Source organism: Calliphora vicina, chromosome 4 (assembly GCF_958450345.1).
Source record: "Calliphora vicina chromosome 4, idCalVici1.1, whole genome shotgun sequence".
Taxonomy (NCBI): Eukaryota; Metazoa; Arthropoda; class Insecta; order Diptera; family Calliphoridae; genus Calliphora; species Calliphora vicina.
In genome coordinates, this window is record NC_088783.1 from 86,263,752 (window position 1) to 86,280,760 (window position 17,009).

A 17,009-nucleotide genomic window follows, 5' to 3' on the forward strand; every position below is an offset into this window, starting at 1 on the left:
TATATAAAAAATATTCGCCGGAACGCCACTATGTCAAACTCCATATAAAAAAAATAAGCGAATTCGCCTGTATTTATTTCAATTCGCCACTGCTGTCACCTTGTTAAATACGCCTTGGCTGTGGTTTTATGTACACTATATGTCAAGACGTATTTAACAAGGTGACAGCAGTGGCAAATTTAAATAAATACAGGCGAATTCACAAATTTTTTATATATAGAGTTTGACATACGGGCGTACGGGCGAATATTTTTTATATATGTAGTTTGACATTTGTGCGTGCTATTTCTATAATCAGCTGTGCTGCCGATGGCACCTTATTAAATGCACCTTGCTATATGTCAAACTTTGTTTATGTTTACATTTGTTATTGTAAATAACATAGTAACATTTTAATTCGCCTTGATTTTGACATTTACCGTACATTTGAACAAAAACAAATTGCCTGTTGTTTTTGCATTGTTGTATTTGTTGCCGGGACGCACTCACCTTGTTAATACGCCTTGATTTAAGCCTTTAGTTAACTGTTATTATTCTTATATGATTGATTTATACTCAAAATTACGAATATATATTTTGATAGTAACTTTTACAAAAATATCTGATAGGCAGACGAAGTTTGTTGGCGGTGGTCGAAGAGGTAGAGTGTGTAATACACAGGTTTAGGTTAGTTCAAAAGAGAATGTGAAAAATGTCTGCCTTTCAATTTCTGCATTGTAAAAGGGGACTTATCACTATCACTAAACAGCACTAAAATGTGTTTTAACAACTCTTTTATAACATGAAATGGCGTTTATGCTATGTTCACACTTGGGATTTTAAACACGTTTAAGCAAAATGTTGATTAAGTCCCCTTTTACAAGGGGTTGAAGAGGTTCAAAAGAGAAAGAGAAAAATGTCTGCATTGTAAAAGGGGACTAAGTTAATCAAAACCGTTCACATTACTTTTGAGATGATTAAGTTGACAGTAAAGTGATTAAGTTGACAAATAAAAAAACAACAATCGAATTTATATTTCTTTAAAGCATTAAAAATGGAATGAAATACTTTAATAAAGTTATCAGCAGATTATTTATACTTATTAATTATGAGAATTGGCGGATTATTTATGAAAAATGTATTTATCGGTAGTACATCTGAAAGGTATGTTCATTGTGGCCGATGCTACATCATCGTCAGTTTGAGGTATGTTCAGGTGATTCTACGTGATTAATGAAATGATTAAGATTTAATCATGTTAATTTGAAGTGATTAACAAATCATTTAAATGTATGGATATTCATCTCGATTTTGATGTGATCAGAGCTTAATCACGCTTGAGATGATTAACTCTGCAAATGTGAACATAGTATAAAGCTTGACAGCAGTCATTTTGTTGTTTTTGTTTATTTTCAACAAATACACTACCCTAAAATCACAAAGAAATAAAACACATACACGATATTTTAGAATTTGCTTCGCTGACAATCATTGACTTGAGTAATAGTGCATTTACACCGAAGCGAAATCTAGTACATATGAGATTTCGAGCCAAATCTAGTTATTTTGACGAGATTTCCCATACAAAATGAAATCTACTCGTGACTAGATTTTGGGGAAATCTCCTCAAATCTACTCAGTACCAAGGGATGCAACCGTGAATTTCTTCATAACTGACTAAAAAATACAGCACTGTACAAGTAAAATTTGACAGATACAAATAAAAAAAATAATATAAAAAGTGAGGAACAATTTTAGCGTTCGATAAATATTTTCAATGGATGCAAATATGAATAAAAGTTAAATTTATAAATTATAATACTAAAAATTTACTTATTTACTGCGGGTTTTGTTAGTCAGCTGTTTTTGTTATTAAATGAAATCTTGCTAAATGTCAGAAAACAGCGGTGTAAACGGTATAGATTTTGAACAAGATTTCAATTAAAATCCACTAGATTTCGCCTCGGTGTAAATCAGTGATGTTCACGCCATACAACAATTGCTTGAAAAATTTACACACATTTGTTACGCTCTTTTAAAAACTTTTGTTCATTCATCGTTTAGCTCTCGATGAAAACACATGCGACGGACTATCGTCATTTTTTTCAGACATTTACTAAGCATTGTTGTTGGTTGTTTTTGGAAGAAGCATAGCAAACACAAGCGTTTCAATTGCAATTGAACACAAAATAACAAAGTCAAAAATAAATAAAAAATTAAATAGAATTTAGGCCGTATAATGCATATTTTTTCTTTTCCTTAAAATTTAAATTACATTCATTAAATAAATTGGTTATATGTGACAAAAATTCTAAATCTAAACTTTCATTATTTTGTTCTTATTTTAAATGTTTGACATTATGTTTGCTGGGTAGCTCTCTCACCAATACATCTTCATTTTTATTTTTGAACATCACTGGTGTAAATGCACTATAAGATACTCCACCATTAACATATTAAAAATTTGACATGAAGTCTTAACATCATGTTTTAACAGAATTTTATGTCTGGTGTTATGGGTACCTCCAAATGCTGTTAAAAATCGCTAGATTTGCCGCTAACCTTCAAAACTATTTGATTTGACGGGAAAACCTCCGAATTGGCAACACTGCGTTAGACCGCCATTTTTTAATTTTTGTAATAGATTACTGTAATAGAGAACTTTAATTTTTTTCTTTCAATCGCGTTTTATCATTGATTTGCGAAGGTCGCTTTTTCGATTGGTGCAAAAAAAGTAATTGTGTGTAAAACACGCTCACGTTTTATAAACTAATAATTAAAAATATGGATCGTAAGTGAAATATAAAAATGTGTTGAGCTTAAATATAACAATTTTGTTTGAAAATATAGGCTACGGTGGTGGTCAAGGCGGTGGCGGCGGTGGATACAATAATTTTTCTGTTCCCCCACCCAATTTCCAAATGTCAGAAGGTAATAGTGGACCATTCAGTAAACCACCACCCTCTTTTTCGAAACCTGGTGGTAAATAGTTTTCCCGGTATATTAACTCTTTTGTATATTAAAATGTTTTTATTTTTATCTAAAAAAAGGTTATGATTCTGGAAGTCGCGGCGGTGGTGGTGGCGGCGGCGGCTCCGGTGGAAGCGGCTGGCAAGACCGTGGCGGCAATGGCGGTGGTGGCTATGGGTATGTATCTAAACTTTATTTAGTGGTTATGAAAAGTGGACGTTTTTATTTAAAAAAGTAAAAATATGTTAAAGGTTTCCTAATGATCCAATTTACAATATTTGGCGTATATTTTGTTACACAAAATGAATAAATAAAAAACTACGAACATCATTATTTTTTTGCTTCTCAACTGAAATGTGTTGTGTGTATGTAATGTAGCCATTTTGTTAGCATCATAATCTATTACAATTTATTTTGTTCTATAGACGGCAGGTTAATTTTATATAGACTTTTTTTTCTTTTCCTTCCTAATAAATAAAATTTATTGTTATGATATTGCGAAAAGGAATATTGGCCGCAAAAGGCTATATAGGATATACAAAAATTAAATAATTGAAGGTATGTTATGTACTTGCAATAAAAAATGTTATTTCACAAAACATATTTGGGATATGACGTTAACCTTTTTATAACAATTGTGCTTTTAAATAATTTTTTGGTGACTAGTGAATAATAATTTTATAAAATTAATAGTATAGTACTAATTTGTTTCTGCACAAATAACCTATTCCGACAAAAGAAAATTACATCCAGGTTTATATATCGATTTTGTGTAAATTTTCTACAAAATTATATATAGTTTCAGAAAATTAAGTTCAAGCGAAAGGCTTTTCTATCAAAATGATCATGGCGCAAAGAATATTTCGTTAACATTTGATGCTAAATTGAATAAAACATATTTCTTGTTTTATTCAATTATATATTAATCTATTATATGTTAATGTACAAATGTATATTTAAATCAATATGTTCACGTATTTTATATATATTCATATTGTTGAATAAATAATAGAGTATTAAAGTTAATCTGGAAGCAGCATACGGCAATTAATTAGATACAGTACTTGCGATTGTATTTTTTTATCATTAATTCTACATTAGTGAAATACATATACATTTTCCAATCGAGTTTTACCCTGAGTTTATTCCAAGTTCTAGTACATAACGGCGTTATACTTTTGATATACCCTTGTTCCCTCTTCATCATTCCAAAAATGTTTTGTTTCAGAAAAACATTTCTGTTTTTAATTGTCCAATATCATAAATGGGAACTAATCAAGATCCCAGTAACAGTTTACATATTTTTTTTCTGTAAAAATTTCTGTATTGCCGGCCTTTGGCCGTGCGAGGGACTTTAAATTCTGGAGTGTATCGAACACCGGCTTCGCTAAAATCAATTTTTCTGTATATCAACATTTTCTGATGTACGGTCATATAAATTCAAAAAGGAATTTTTAATAAATAGTACCATATTATGTATCATATTAAAGGTATTTTGAAGCTATGCAATGATACCCATTATAATCAGATTATTTACTTTAAATTTCTATAACTCTTAAACTAAGAGAGAGCGGGCAAAACGTTTTTGTGCTTCTAATTATGAGAGCTATCAACACCGAAAAATTATTAAAATGCAAGCTGTTTCGATGATCTTGATTTATATCCATAAATGATTTAAATAGGTTTCAAATTACATTTTTGTTAACCGAAAATCTAGTCTAAGGTTAATATCATAGAATAAACAAATAGAACGGAAGGAGAAAGTAAAATAATACTCTCTTTTCACACATACGGGTGATACAAAAACAAAATACATGCAATACATTCTCATGAATTAGGTTTCTGACAACAGACTTGGGTTTTTGGCTCTCAGTTACCTATCTAGTTGTCTATAGTTAATATTATTATTGTCGGACAATGTCACATTTTTTTTATCAAAACGAGTAAAACCGGAAAAATCAAATATATAAAACTATATAGTATCTTAAACCTTAGCGTTAGAATGAACCATTTTTGTATTTTACTACACAAATATTTCATCAGCTGTTTGTAATATGGGATTTATTGCAGAGATTAACTCACCAATATTGGTAAACGACCCAAATACAATATTCGTAGATTAAACTTAATTGAATATCTAATTTTCAAGTCAAAAACCCTTAAAGACATAATGAGCTTTAATTATTAACGTATATCCACGCAGATTCCATTGTAAACAGAAGATATTTCTGCATGCATAAGAATTGATTAAATCACACAGTTATCAAAAAAGAAACTAGTTAATGCAACAAAATAAATAGTTGTATATTTTTCTGTCGTCTGTTTACAAGTGAAACATTTTTTTACATAAGAAATTATTCCCATAATTACTATTCCTCTTAATATATTTAAATATATATATACATATGTTTAATATCTTACGATTCTTCAACATGAGATGGAGTTATGATGTCAACAACACTGATGTAGTATTTAACATTTCATTTCCAATACAAAGAGCTTAATACATTTGATGGTTATAAGCAAATTACCTATACAGTTTTGTAAGTGTTAATTTTAAAAACTAAAAGTTGAGAAGCAATATTTTAAATAGGGTAAGGTTTTTGATATTTTTTTTTTAATAATCATAATATATTTTGATGGTATTTTCAAGTTTTTTTTTTTCTAACAAAAAGAGTATATTGGTTAATAAAACAAAGTGTCATGTAAAACTCAACAGACTGTGAAAAAGAATATTAATACTTTACTATACAATGGGTATACGTCCTTCAAACTACATATTGAATTGGTAAATGTAAATATAGAACAGTAACGATTTATAAATGAATGGTTTAAATTATGAGGTAAAGAGTCATCGATGTAAATGTGAACAAATGGTCGAAATTGAAACATCTTGTACATCTATGTAAAATACACTTGTTCGGTTACATTTAGAACATTATATCAACATAATTGACAAGATTAAAGGAAAAGATCTACGTCGCTTCGCTCAGCAGTTGAAAAATAAATTAAAACCTAACAAACTTTACAATTATCCACAAATTATTTTACACAAATACAATTGATTGAATATTGTACAAACCGTTAAATGATGCGTTACTATTACAATCCTATTTTAGAAACGGAGGCGGCAACAAGGACAACTATAATAAAGGTAAAAATAAATGCAAGCAATATAACAAATTGCTATGCAATCTTCAAAATAAGAGTAATGTATAACAATTTGTAATACCATTTTACTATTGTATTTAATTTACTTACAAATCTTACTATGTACAACTATTTTTGTGACCTGTACTGCACAACCATATAAAAAGATGACGAACGATTTTTATAGGATAATAATACTGATATTTAATTTCCTACCATACGTTTTGTGGACTGACGACCGTTTGAAAAATAACTCAAATCATTATATTTTATATTTTCTTAAAAGCGCGTTGACAAAATCAATTTTGATCACATAAAAACTTCTGTAGCATTAGGATTTATATTTTTAGTATTAATTTTTTATAAAATAACATCATAAGGTGGTATAAATATTTAAAATATGTAGGTTGTTTTTAAAGTCTTCTGGCAGCAGCAAGTATACTTTTCTCCAGCAGTAATTACTATTTTCGAAATCGTATGATATTTAAAATTATAATAAAGTTAAAAATATTATAGAATATTTCGATTTCGAGGTCTTATTTGATGTAAATAATTAACTCCAAAAAATAATTAGTTTTCAATATCGTTTCTTGATAAATATCTACAAATTGTAATCACCTATAATAAGACCATAGAACTTTTCAGTATCCACTCTAAATAACTATCAGAAAAACCATTATTAATATGTTTATGTCATTTTCAATGGGAAAAATTTCATGTATGTAAAGAAGCTATAATTACAAAAACAAATGTTTTGAACTTGGTATGAAAAAACATTAAAGGTTTGAAAAAGGATTTACTGATATATCACAAAAAGGGAATGTGCGAAAGTTGTTTACACAGTGATTATTTTATCTAAATCGGTAGAAATATATGTATGTAATAAATATAAGGTGTGCGTGCATTCCTTATGTATATTTATAAAAATAAGTTTTACTATAAATGGTCATGGTTCTAAAAATAAAGTGTAAAAAGTTATACAAATTGAAGAATATACATGCAGTACATAATAATAATAATGAAATTTAATTATTAAACCAGTATTAAGTGATTTTTAATATTCTATATACATACTAAAGAATTGAGTGGTAAAATAAATGGGAAAAAACTGAAAATATGGTTTATACATAAATATTTCGTTAAAAAGTTAAAATATGGTTTCCAAAAAAAAGAAGAAAATGTAACATGCGTATGATAAAAATGTTGGAGTATGTTTAATTGTGTTTCTACGTCATAAATTTGTATATTTTATAATAGATTCGTTTGAAAATTGTTAAAAAGCAGTAGTTTATTCATTATTTAATTTTTATTATTTAGTTGTGAATGTATTTATTGTAATCCGAATATTGTACATATTATAATAGTTCAACAATTTACAGGAGCAGGAGGCGGCGGAAGTTATGGAGGAGGCGGAGCTGGTGGTAGTGGTGCCGGTGGTGTTGGTGGTGATTTAATTACGCAAGAAGACACCATCTTCGTTTCTGGTATGGATCCAGAGGCTACAGAAATGGATATTGAAACTCATTTCGGAGCAATTGGCATAATTAAGGTAACGATTTAAAAATGTTGGCTACTAAAAGTATTTAAATGAATATAAATAATAAATAGAATAGGGGCTGTCAACGAAACACTGTCAGACAAATAAAAACAGAATTTAAAAGTGCGATTTGACGAATTCGCCAGACGCCGAATGTTCTGTAAATGGCGCAATCTTTTGTGAACTAAACTTGTTTTTTTTTTTTTTTGCAAGTTCAGGTTTAATTCGTTTCGAAAAGAAATTCGTTCGAATTTATATGCTTTATACATTGCATTTCGAAAGTGTTTCGAATCGAATTACATAATAACCCCCCAGGCCGTATGAAAAATATTCGAAGACCACCCTCTTCTGCTTGTCAAACACGGCACACTGTGAAAAAAGTTAAAATATTTAAAAATTTAATAGTACTTCCTATTATTTTGCTTGAAACTGTAAGTCAAAGCTAGACTGAGAGTTCAATATTAAAGCCATAGAGAAACATAGAGCGGAAACGAGAAAAAATCTAAAAAAAAAATTATTCAAATTAATCACACATACGAGTGTTGTTTTTGTTTTCACATATGCCCAATTCAAAATTGATGTCGTAGGGTTGTATCGTTGTATATCGTAATTTTTTTTGTTTTATTAATTATTTTTTTTATTAATTTTTTTTTTTAATATTTATGACATACAATGCTACAACATCAGTTGTGAATTGGGCAATAGTTTTTTCTTTGACATGAGATATTCCGCTCTATGTCTATTCTCTATGGTTAAAGCTTCGCATAAGTATTATTCTCTTAGTTGTTGTTGTAGCAGCAGTGTTTTCTGAGTTGACAGCCCTTGGCCGAGTGAACTCGGGTCATTCCGGTGCGTAGAACCGGATGTCGTGGGAATGGTTATTATTCTCTTAGTTGTTGTTGTAACAATTCGACTGTGACCGATTGTTCTTTCCTGAAATTATAACAGTAAATATTTTTAATTATTTGTGTTGATGTCAGTAGGTGGTAGTGGGAGCTGGAGAAACTGCGCCACCTCAGTTGGTCTTAACCACAGGTCTATGGGGCGCAAATTTGTAGACCTGGTGGGACAATTATAAGTGCATTGTATCGTGCCAGGAACGATACGTTCTCGGTAGCAGTTGTGGAAACTGCACCAACCGGTTCTTAATTGTGCTAATATAGTTCTTGTATGCCTTCGTAATTGTCTCTCACAATCCGATATCGCAGGGGGGTGTACGTTTAGGACTCTGTTGCATCTGCGGCTTCAGTAATCGCCGTTTGATGCAACAATTTCCGAGCACAATTTGTCGACGTCCGATGGTATGACGTCTTGGATGTCGCTGCGAAAGCGTCGAAAGTCCATCCGGATATGTCGGGGAAGGGGATCCTGCATCAGAATCTGATGATTTTGGTGACTCGGCAGATGGCATGCCAACAGGAACTGTCTAGTCAACAACACATTATGTTGTCTGACCGCCAGTAACCTGGTCCCCTCATGTAGATGATCCACATTCGTCATCTTGACACAACCGGTTGCGATCCGGAGAGCATTATTTTGGCATATTATATAAACCTCGCCATTGGGTGTCGCTGAGGAATGAGGTCCATACTGGGGCAGCGTAATTGAGAAGAGAGCGACCAATCGCCTTGTATGTAACTACTATCGTCTCTTTCTTCATGCCCCAAGAGGTGCCAGCTATTTCTAACCTTTTGGTTGATGTAGGTTGTGTGCCTTGAAAAGTGAAGGAGGCTGTCGAAGACTACCCCTAAAATGTTCGGGTTTTGAACCGTGGGGATAGTTCTACCTTCGACTGAGATGTTGAGCGCCGTCCTTACTTATTTAGTCCAAGAGGTGAAAAGGGACACCGAGGATTTCGGAGCAGATAACCTTAGTTTGCGTTCCTGAAAAAAGTCTGTTATGGTGGCCAGGTATCGTGTGATTTTGGCACTTATGTCGTCGATGTTGACACCTGATGAAATTATAGTGCAATCATCTTCATTCGACACCATAGAGACATTTGGGGGGTTCAGGAAGCTTGGCAAGATATATGTTGAAGAGCATCGGTGATAGTACTCCTCCTTGTGGCACGCCCATCTTTATCTTGCGGTATTTTGATTTCTGGCCTCTGAACTCGACAAACGCATGTCTTCCACATAGATAGTTGGCTATCCAGCGTTTGACATCATTTCATCATCGAGTGATCGACCGTATCGTCGAATGCCTTGGATAAATCCAGTGCGTTGACACGGTCGTTGCTGATTGAGGCCATTGGCGATCTGGGAGGTTATCTGAGTTAGAGCCGTTGTTGTGCTATGCGCCTCCCTGAATCCATGTTGATGTGTGGCGAGCGGGAAATGCTCTTTCAGGGTGGGTAATAGTAGGGATTCTAAAATCTTTGCTATTGGTGACAATAAGGAGATGGGTCGGTATGATTCTCCTAGGGTAGCAGATTTTTCCGGTTTTAGAATTGGGATAACTCGAGCCACTTTCCAGATATCTGGAATCACCAAATGGTGAATCGAGAGATTCAGAAGGTGGGTGAGATATTCCAGACCTACTATACCGAGCTTCTTGAGCATTATCATTGAGATACCATCCGGACCTAGAGCTTTGGAAGGTTTCGATTTGGAGATAATGAACTCGACTTCACGGGGAGTGAAGGAGCATGGCTGAGGATCTCGAGTAAGATTCTTAGTTCTCCGAACTATAGTCCTTTTGGTCCGGTTCTGCGTGGCGGGGTGTTCTATAAATTGCCTGCAGAATTGTGTTGCGCATTTCTTGGCATCTGTATGTTGCAAGTTATTAAACGCAATAGCAGCGAGGTTTTGATTTCGATTATTGTTTCCAGATAGACTTTTGATAGTAGACCATAGCGATTTAGAGTCAGTTGAGCAATGATTCAGGTTGTCTAACCATTTGTTGCGGCGATGTTCGTCGACGATAAAGTCAATTTCAGCCGTCAACTGCTCAATTTGCTCATTAGCTGGATCGTGCTGCCTGAGATGGAAAATTTGGTCTAATATTCGGTATTCTTCCTGCGGGGATAAAGCGCCTTGCCGTCTGAAGGACTATCTTTCTAAAGATTGCTTCACCCCTTCTGGCACATGTGGGGGGCGGCAAGTGACGTAATGAATCGTCTTGTAGTTCGTAAAGCTGTGCCAGTCAGCTCCACAAAGTCGCTAGACTTCTCTACTGTGATCAAGATGGGGATGTGATCGGAGTTTAATGCCCATGGAAATGTCTGGGGAGCTTGAACATCGAGCAGTTATTCTCGTAGAGAAGTCTTCGTTGATTGCAGCGAAGTCCGAGTCGTCTATCTGGTCTGATAATGAAATACAACGTGGATCGTGCATTGAAATCGCCAAGTATTATTCTGTTATCTCCTTGCAAAAGGTGGGCTATGCTGGGATGATAACAATGCTGTTGACGGGTGGAATATATACATTGACAATTTCTAACTCAATATCTCCAGTTTTTATTGAGATGCTCATTACTTCCAGGTAGGGGTCTGGAGAGGGGGAGGGGGTGGTACTGTCAATGTATAATTGAAGCTTCGCTTTATGATAAAAGCAAGACCACCGCCATGATCACGTTCCCTGTCTTTCCGAATGATGTTGTAATCACTGGAAGCCGAGAGTCTACAATCCCTGGTTAGCTTCGTTTCTTGAATGACTGTAATGAGGATGTTATTAACATGCATAAAATTGGTGATTTCCACGACCTTATTTCTAAGACCATTACAGAATAACTGCATGATCTTAAACGATACTTGGGAATCCCCGAAATGCAAGTATATTTAATATACTTGGCAGTTGATGTGGAGTTCTTGCCGGGGTTTGTTGTTGTAGTAGAGACAGATGTTGCACTGGGGTGGCAAAGGGGGCTAAAAAGCTACTGGTGAGTCCTGAGCACCTTTTCAGGTGACACCAGTTATTACAAACGGTGCATTATACTGAGGTGGTGTTACGCATTATGCGTTGTTGACATACTGAACAGAGCCAAATACTGGGACCTGGATTCTGTTCAACGCCGGCTATAATTAAAAGGATTTTGAGCAAAATTGCCGACATATTTTGCTCACCTGGGGAAAAAAGTTCGGTTTGTACAACTGTCGCAGAGTTGACAATCTTTGGCCGAATATGATTCGGGTCGTTCCGGAACGGAGATCCAATTGTCGTGGGAACGAATTCTCTTAGTAGTTGGGTCTTCTGCGTTTGGCTTTTAATTTTTACTCAATGATATGTCATAAGTTGGATTCGCATAAAATTCTGGCGCTGATGAAAAAATTTAAATATCTGTCGTATATTGAAAATTGGCTTCGCTCAATAACCAGCTATAGTGTCGAAAAATGATTCGATATTAAAATTATAATAAAATGTATACAATTTCTTACTCGACATCGAATGCTTAAAATATACCATTTCGATAAAAATTGAGAAACTTTTTTGAAAAAAAAAATAAAATTATAAAAAAAAAGTGGAGATTCATATTACTTTTAAAAATAGCGTATTAAATAAATTACCAACCGTAATAATTGTTACTAATGTAAATTTTTTGTTTGTATTTTCAGAAAGATAAACGTACCTCCAAACCAAAAATTTGGTTATACCGCCATAAGGATACAGGCATTTCAAAAGGCGAAGCCACAGTTACATACGACGACATCAATGCGGCTCAATCTGCTATTGCTTGGTTTGACGGACGTGATTTTAACGGATGTGTTATAAAGGTATCATTGGCTCAGCGTCCAAACAATTGGAACAAACCCGGCGGTGGTGGTGGTGGAGGCGGTGTAGGCCTCGGTCGTGGAGGTGGCGGCGGTCGTGGACGTGGTGGTGGACCTGGCGGAGATCGTGGAGATCGTCCTCGCTTCGATCGCGGTGGAGGTGGAGATTACGATTCTGGCAGAGGTGGAGATCGTGGCGGTGATGATCGCGGAGGTCGTCCTCGAATGGGAGGAAGCGGCGGAGGTGGTCCGGGAGGTAACAATAATGTCGCTCCTCGTGAAGGTGACTGGAAGTGCAGTAGCTGTAACAATACCAACTTCGCTTGGCGCAATGAGTGCAATCGTTGTAAAACACCTAAAAGTGGTGACGAAGGTGGTAGTAGTAGTGGTGGAAGAGGAGGAGGCGGTGGTGGTGGTAGTTATGGAGGTGGTGGTGACCGCGGCGGCTACAATAGAGACAACCGAGGCGGTGGTGGTTTCGGAGGTGGAAATAGATTTAGTGGAGGAGGTGGTGGTGGTGGTCGAGGAGGTGGCGGTGGCGATCGTGGAGGACGTCGCGATTATGGTGGTGGCGCAAGCAATAATAGTAGTGGTGGTCCCATGCGCAACAATCCTGGTAACCGTTCGAGACCCTATTAATTTTACTACCATTATAGTGAGCACAACCAAATAACCATTTTTCAGTCAGATATGCCTAGTTTTTAAAATGAAAAAATGTGTTTTGTCGTTCGTTTTCGAGCATGTGTCACTCATATTAACGCAAATTAATTTTTTACTTTTAAGACTATCTGTAATTTTAAATGTCATTTTAATACCCCTGAAGATATGTAAAAAACCTTTTTACAGTGCAAAGAAAAACGAATAAGCATGTATTAATTTACTAACTATTGTATTACATGTTTAATATTATCTACACACATTGTAAATTTCCAAATTATACTTAACTGGATTGTTGGAAAAATAATTAATCCTTCAAATCAAAATAAAACAAAATCAAGACTTATTATTGTCTTTACATAATGAATAAATTGTACAATTTATGTAATTTAGTTGAGTAATAATAAAATTAAAACTAACATTTATCTTATCTCTCTTTTTATTGCGACATATATGGGTGATTTCACGTCAAGTGAACCAACTTTTGAAAGCGATGTCTTCCGATCTGGATGAAATTTGTACCAATTTTTGATTTTTTTTTTAGAAAATCGAACTTTTTTCCAAAAGTTTGATTTTGGGTATATTCCTTTAAGGGCTTTTTGGTCTCGTAGTGGGATGTGAGTGGAATATCTATTATTATATATTTAGTGTAAAAAAACAGATAAAATTAAAGATTTGTGGCTCCCCAGCCGCAACAGCATATAAATTGGAAAATCAAAATAATCCTAAATAGGTCCCATCAGTGGCAAATTCCAAATATTGAAAAGAAAAACGTCTAGATTGAGAAAAAAATGCGCAAGGAATAAGGTAAAATATTCCACAGCTTAGCTATTCTCACAACAAACGATTTGTCAAAGCTGTAGAAATTCTGCGTATACAAATTTGAAGATTTCTAGTGGATCGTGAGAATGTAAATGATGTATACAGCAAAAGTTGTCTTCCAAATTTGATTATCAGGGGGTTATTATGTAATTCGAAACGAAATACAATCTATAAATCATACAAATTCGAACGGATTTCTTTTCGAAACGCATGTTCTGTAAATCACATTTTATAGAAGTGGTTTGAAACCACAAAAATGTGTTCTGTGCACATAATTTTGTAATTTTAAAACGTTCAGCTAAGTTGCTTTCGATTTGAAATCACTTAATTTAATAATAATTTGAATCATGGTAAATAATGATTATAAGTTTATTTTAAAATTACTTTTTAATTCGCCCATATCGCGAATAAATATTTCACTTGAAATATTTTCTATTTTGTGAAATTTTGTAAACAATGGGAACATTAATTTCACTGTTATTGCCAATAGGGTTAATTATGATTATAAAAGCTTAAAAAATAAAAGTTATATTTTAATTTTTGCTTAGAAAATTAAAATTATTTGTAATTTAGTTTAACAAATAAGAGTTTATGCACGCACTCTAGAGGTAATTTCGACACTAAATCCCTATTCTAAAGCTTATATTAACCGTCTTCAAATAACACAAAAAAATTATTTTCAAACAAAAAATAAAACTAAAAAAATAACGGTTATATTTTAAACAAGAAATAAAATTGAAAACAACTTTTATATTTTAAGCGAAAAATAAATCTCACAAAATAATAGATACACCTAATTGGAAAAAATTTAAATGGCGGTAACATTGAAAATTTCCTCGCAAGCGTTAAGAATACATCATATTATTAAAATTTCTATCTGGCAATGTCATGTCAGTCAAAAATCTGGCAACTATTTGCTTTCATGTTGATTTTTAAAAACGAATTTATTTGAATTACAAAAAATTATTTGCTCATAAAAATAGATACACATCAGTAATTTGTAATTTGTTTATATACAATTTTTTTTTGTGCAATTTTTTGTTCCTATTTACGTGAAACAGTAAGTATAATTTAAATTTTAGCAACAATTTTATAAAAAATAGGACTCTTTTGAAGAAAATGGGACGAAATCATCATTGTACCGAAGATGAGAAAAAAATTGTTCAAACGATGAGAAATCAAGGAAAATCATTACGGGAAATAGCAAAGAGCATAGGAAGATCTTTACATTTTGTCCAAAATGCTTTATCTAAAAAACAAAAAAGAGAAACTCGCGGTAGACCAAAGAAAACCAGTCCAGAAACAGATAGGCGGATCGTCCTTATGGTTAAAAAAGACCCTTTCATATCATCGAAAGCTATTTCTGCGGAGCTATGTAACGAAATCAGTCCACAAACAGTTCGTCGTCGTCTTTTACAAGCTAAATTGCCGGGAAGAATTGCCAGAAAAGTGCCACTAATGCGCCAAAAAAATATCAAGACAGGATTAGAATTTGCTAAAGAGCACTTACAATGGTCCGGGTGTGAAGGCGAAAAAAAATGGAGAAATATTTTATGGAGCGACGAAACAAAAATAAATTTGTTTGGAAACGACTGCCAAAGAAATGTACGCCGACCAAAAGGAAAAGAATTCCACGTTAAATTTACAAAAAAGACGGTAAAACATGGCGGGGGAAACATAATGGTTTGGGGTTGCTTTTCATGGAATGGTGTTGGTCCGATATTCCGAATAGAAGATACCATGAATGCTAGTGGGTATAGAGACATATTGGAAAACGTAATGCTTCCATATGCATCGGAAAATATGCCATTAATATGGACATTCCAGCAGGACAACGACCCAAAACATAGTTCAAGATTAGTTAAAAACTGGTTCTTGGAGAATAACGTACCTGTTTTAAGCTGGCCCAGCCAATCCCCTGATTTAAACCCAATAGAAAACTTGTGGAGTGAATTAAAGATAAGGCTTTCGAAGGAAGTTTTCAAAAATAAAGACGATTTATGGGAGAAAACGCAAAAAATATGGTACGAGATTCCATTGGAGAAGTGTCAGAACTTGATATCCAGTATGCCCAGAAGAGTGGAGAAAGTTTTACAAAACAAAGGTGGATATACTGGATACTAGCTTTACTTTAATAATAAACTAATTTTTTTAAGATAAAATTTATTAGCTTTTGTTTAATAAGAATTTTTAAAAATGTATCTATTATTTTTCACCAAATTTTTCGAAATTTAAGAAATTTAATTTACTTTATAATATTTATTATTAATTATGAAATATTTTGTTTTTGTTTTTTACTCTCCTTTTAACTATAAATAAAAATCGACTGAATTTTTTTTATTATTTTACAATATACCATTATTTTTTTTCGTTTTTAAAAAATAAATTTTGGTGTATCTATTATTTTGAGCAGATGTGTACATAACTAAAATAAAAATTAATGCGGCTAACGGTAGTCCGCAACAAGGATCGCGTAGGTGTACGTACTACTTATGGGCGTAGCATTTATCTTTCAATATTATTTTAAGTCTGATTTAAATACGTAAATAAAAATACATACCTACTTTTAAAATATTATAGTTATGTAAATAATTATAATTTGTTAAGAACTTATCTTTTGGTTTGCGATTGAAAATAAATGTCATGGGGTATCATAGAGAGGAGACGTAATTGTCAAAAACCTAACTCTTGCAACAACAAAATAAATTCTAGTCAGTGTATTTTGTTGTATCAGACATATGATTTTTTGTTGTAATTTTGTATGACATATTGTAGTGATGACAAAAGTTGTTTCTAAAACTCAAATTTAATTTGGGGTTTGAAAAAACGACAAAACTATATTTTTGTTAGGTCGTTTTAATCGAAACAAGTTTATAACTTTTGTATTATTCGAGTGATAGATTTCTTTTTATCATTCGACCGAATAACGAGTAAAATTTATTATTTGTAATGAAAATAAATTAATTTGAACAAAATGTCAATAAAATTTCTGAATGAATTACATTAGCTTTGTTCAATAACTAATGCCCAGTTTTTGACTTGTTATTTAAATACGTATTTAGTTAATTTTAACTTAAAATTAAGTTGTATTTAAATACAGTTTGAGTTTTTCAGTGCTACATAATTTGTCTTATTTAAATAAGATAAAAGTATGGTAGCACTACTAAATATTAAAAATTTATCGAT

The 17,009-nt window shown here is 33.0% G+C and overlaps 1 protein-coding gene across 2 annotated transcripts; it reads left to right on the forward strand.

Moving 5' to 3' along the window:
- The first annotated feature begins 2,619 nt into the window (after positions 1 to 2,619).
- caz (cabeza) lies at positions 2,620 to 13,426 on the forward strand. Of its 2 annotated transcripts, none has more exons than XM_065506779.1 (6): positions 2,620 to 2,770; positions 2,830 to 2,961; positions 3,030 to 3,126; positions 6,069 to 6,103; positions 7,479 to 7,648; positions 12,189 to 13,426. In XM_065506779.1, exons 1-6 carry the CDS (start codon positions 2,764 to 2,766, stop codon positions 12,981 to 12,983), a joined length of 1,236 nt encoding a protein of 411 aa, XP_065362851.1. In that variant the 5' UTR covers positions 2,620 to 2,763; the 3' UTR covers positions 12,984 to 13,426. The 2 variants fall into 2 exon arrangements, with proteins under 2 accessions (XP_065362851.1, XP_065362852.1); XM_065506780.1 differs by having other exon boundaries at positions 2,830 to 2,910.
- Positions 13,427 to 17,009: the final 3,583 nt, after the last annotated feature.

What these genes read in the sequence shown, in the direction of transcription:
- caz (XM_065506779.1), top strand. An exon ending in AATGGCGGTGGTGGCTATGG is followed by an intron (nt 3,127 to 6,068) that starts GTATGTATCTAA and finishes ATCCTATTTTAG; the next exon opens with AAACGGAGGCGGCAACAAGG. An exon ending in GAGCAATTGGCATAATTAAG is followed by an intron (nt 7,649 to 12,188) that starts GTAACGATTTAA and finishes TTGTATTTTCAG; the next exon opens with AAAGATAAACGTACCTCCAA.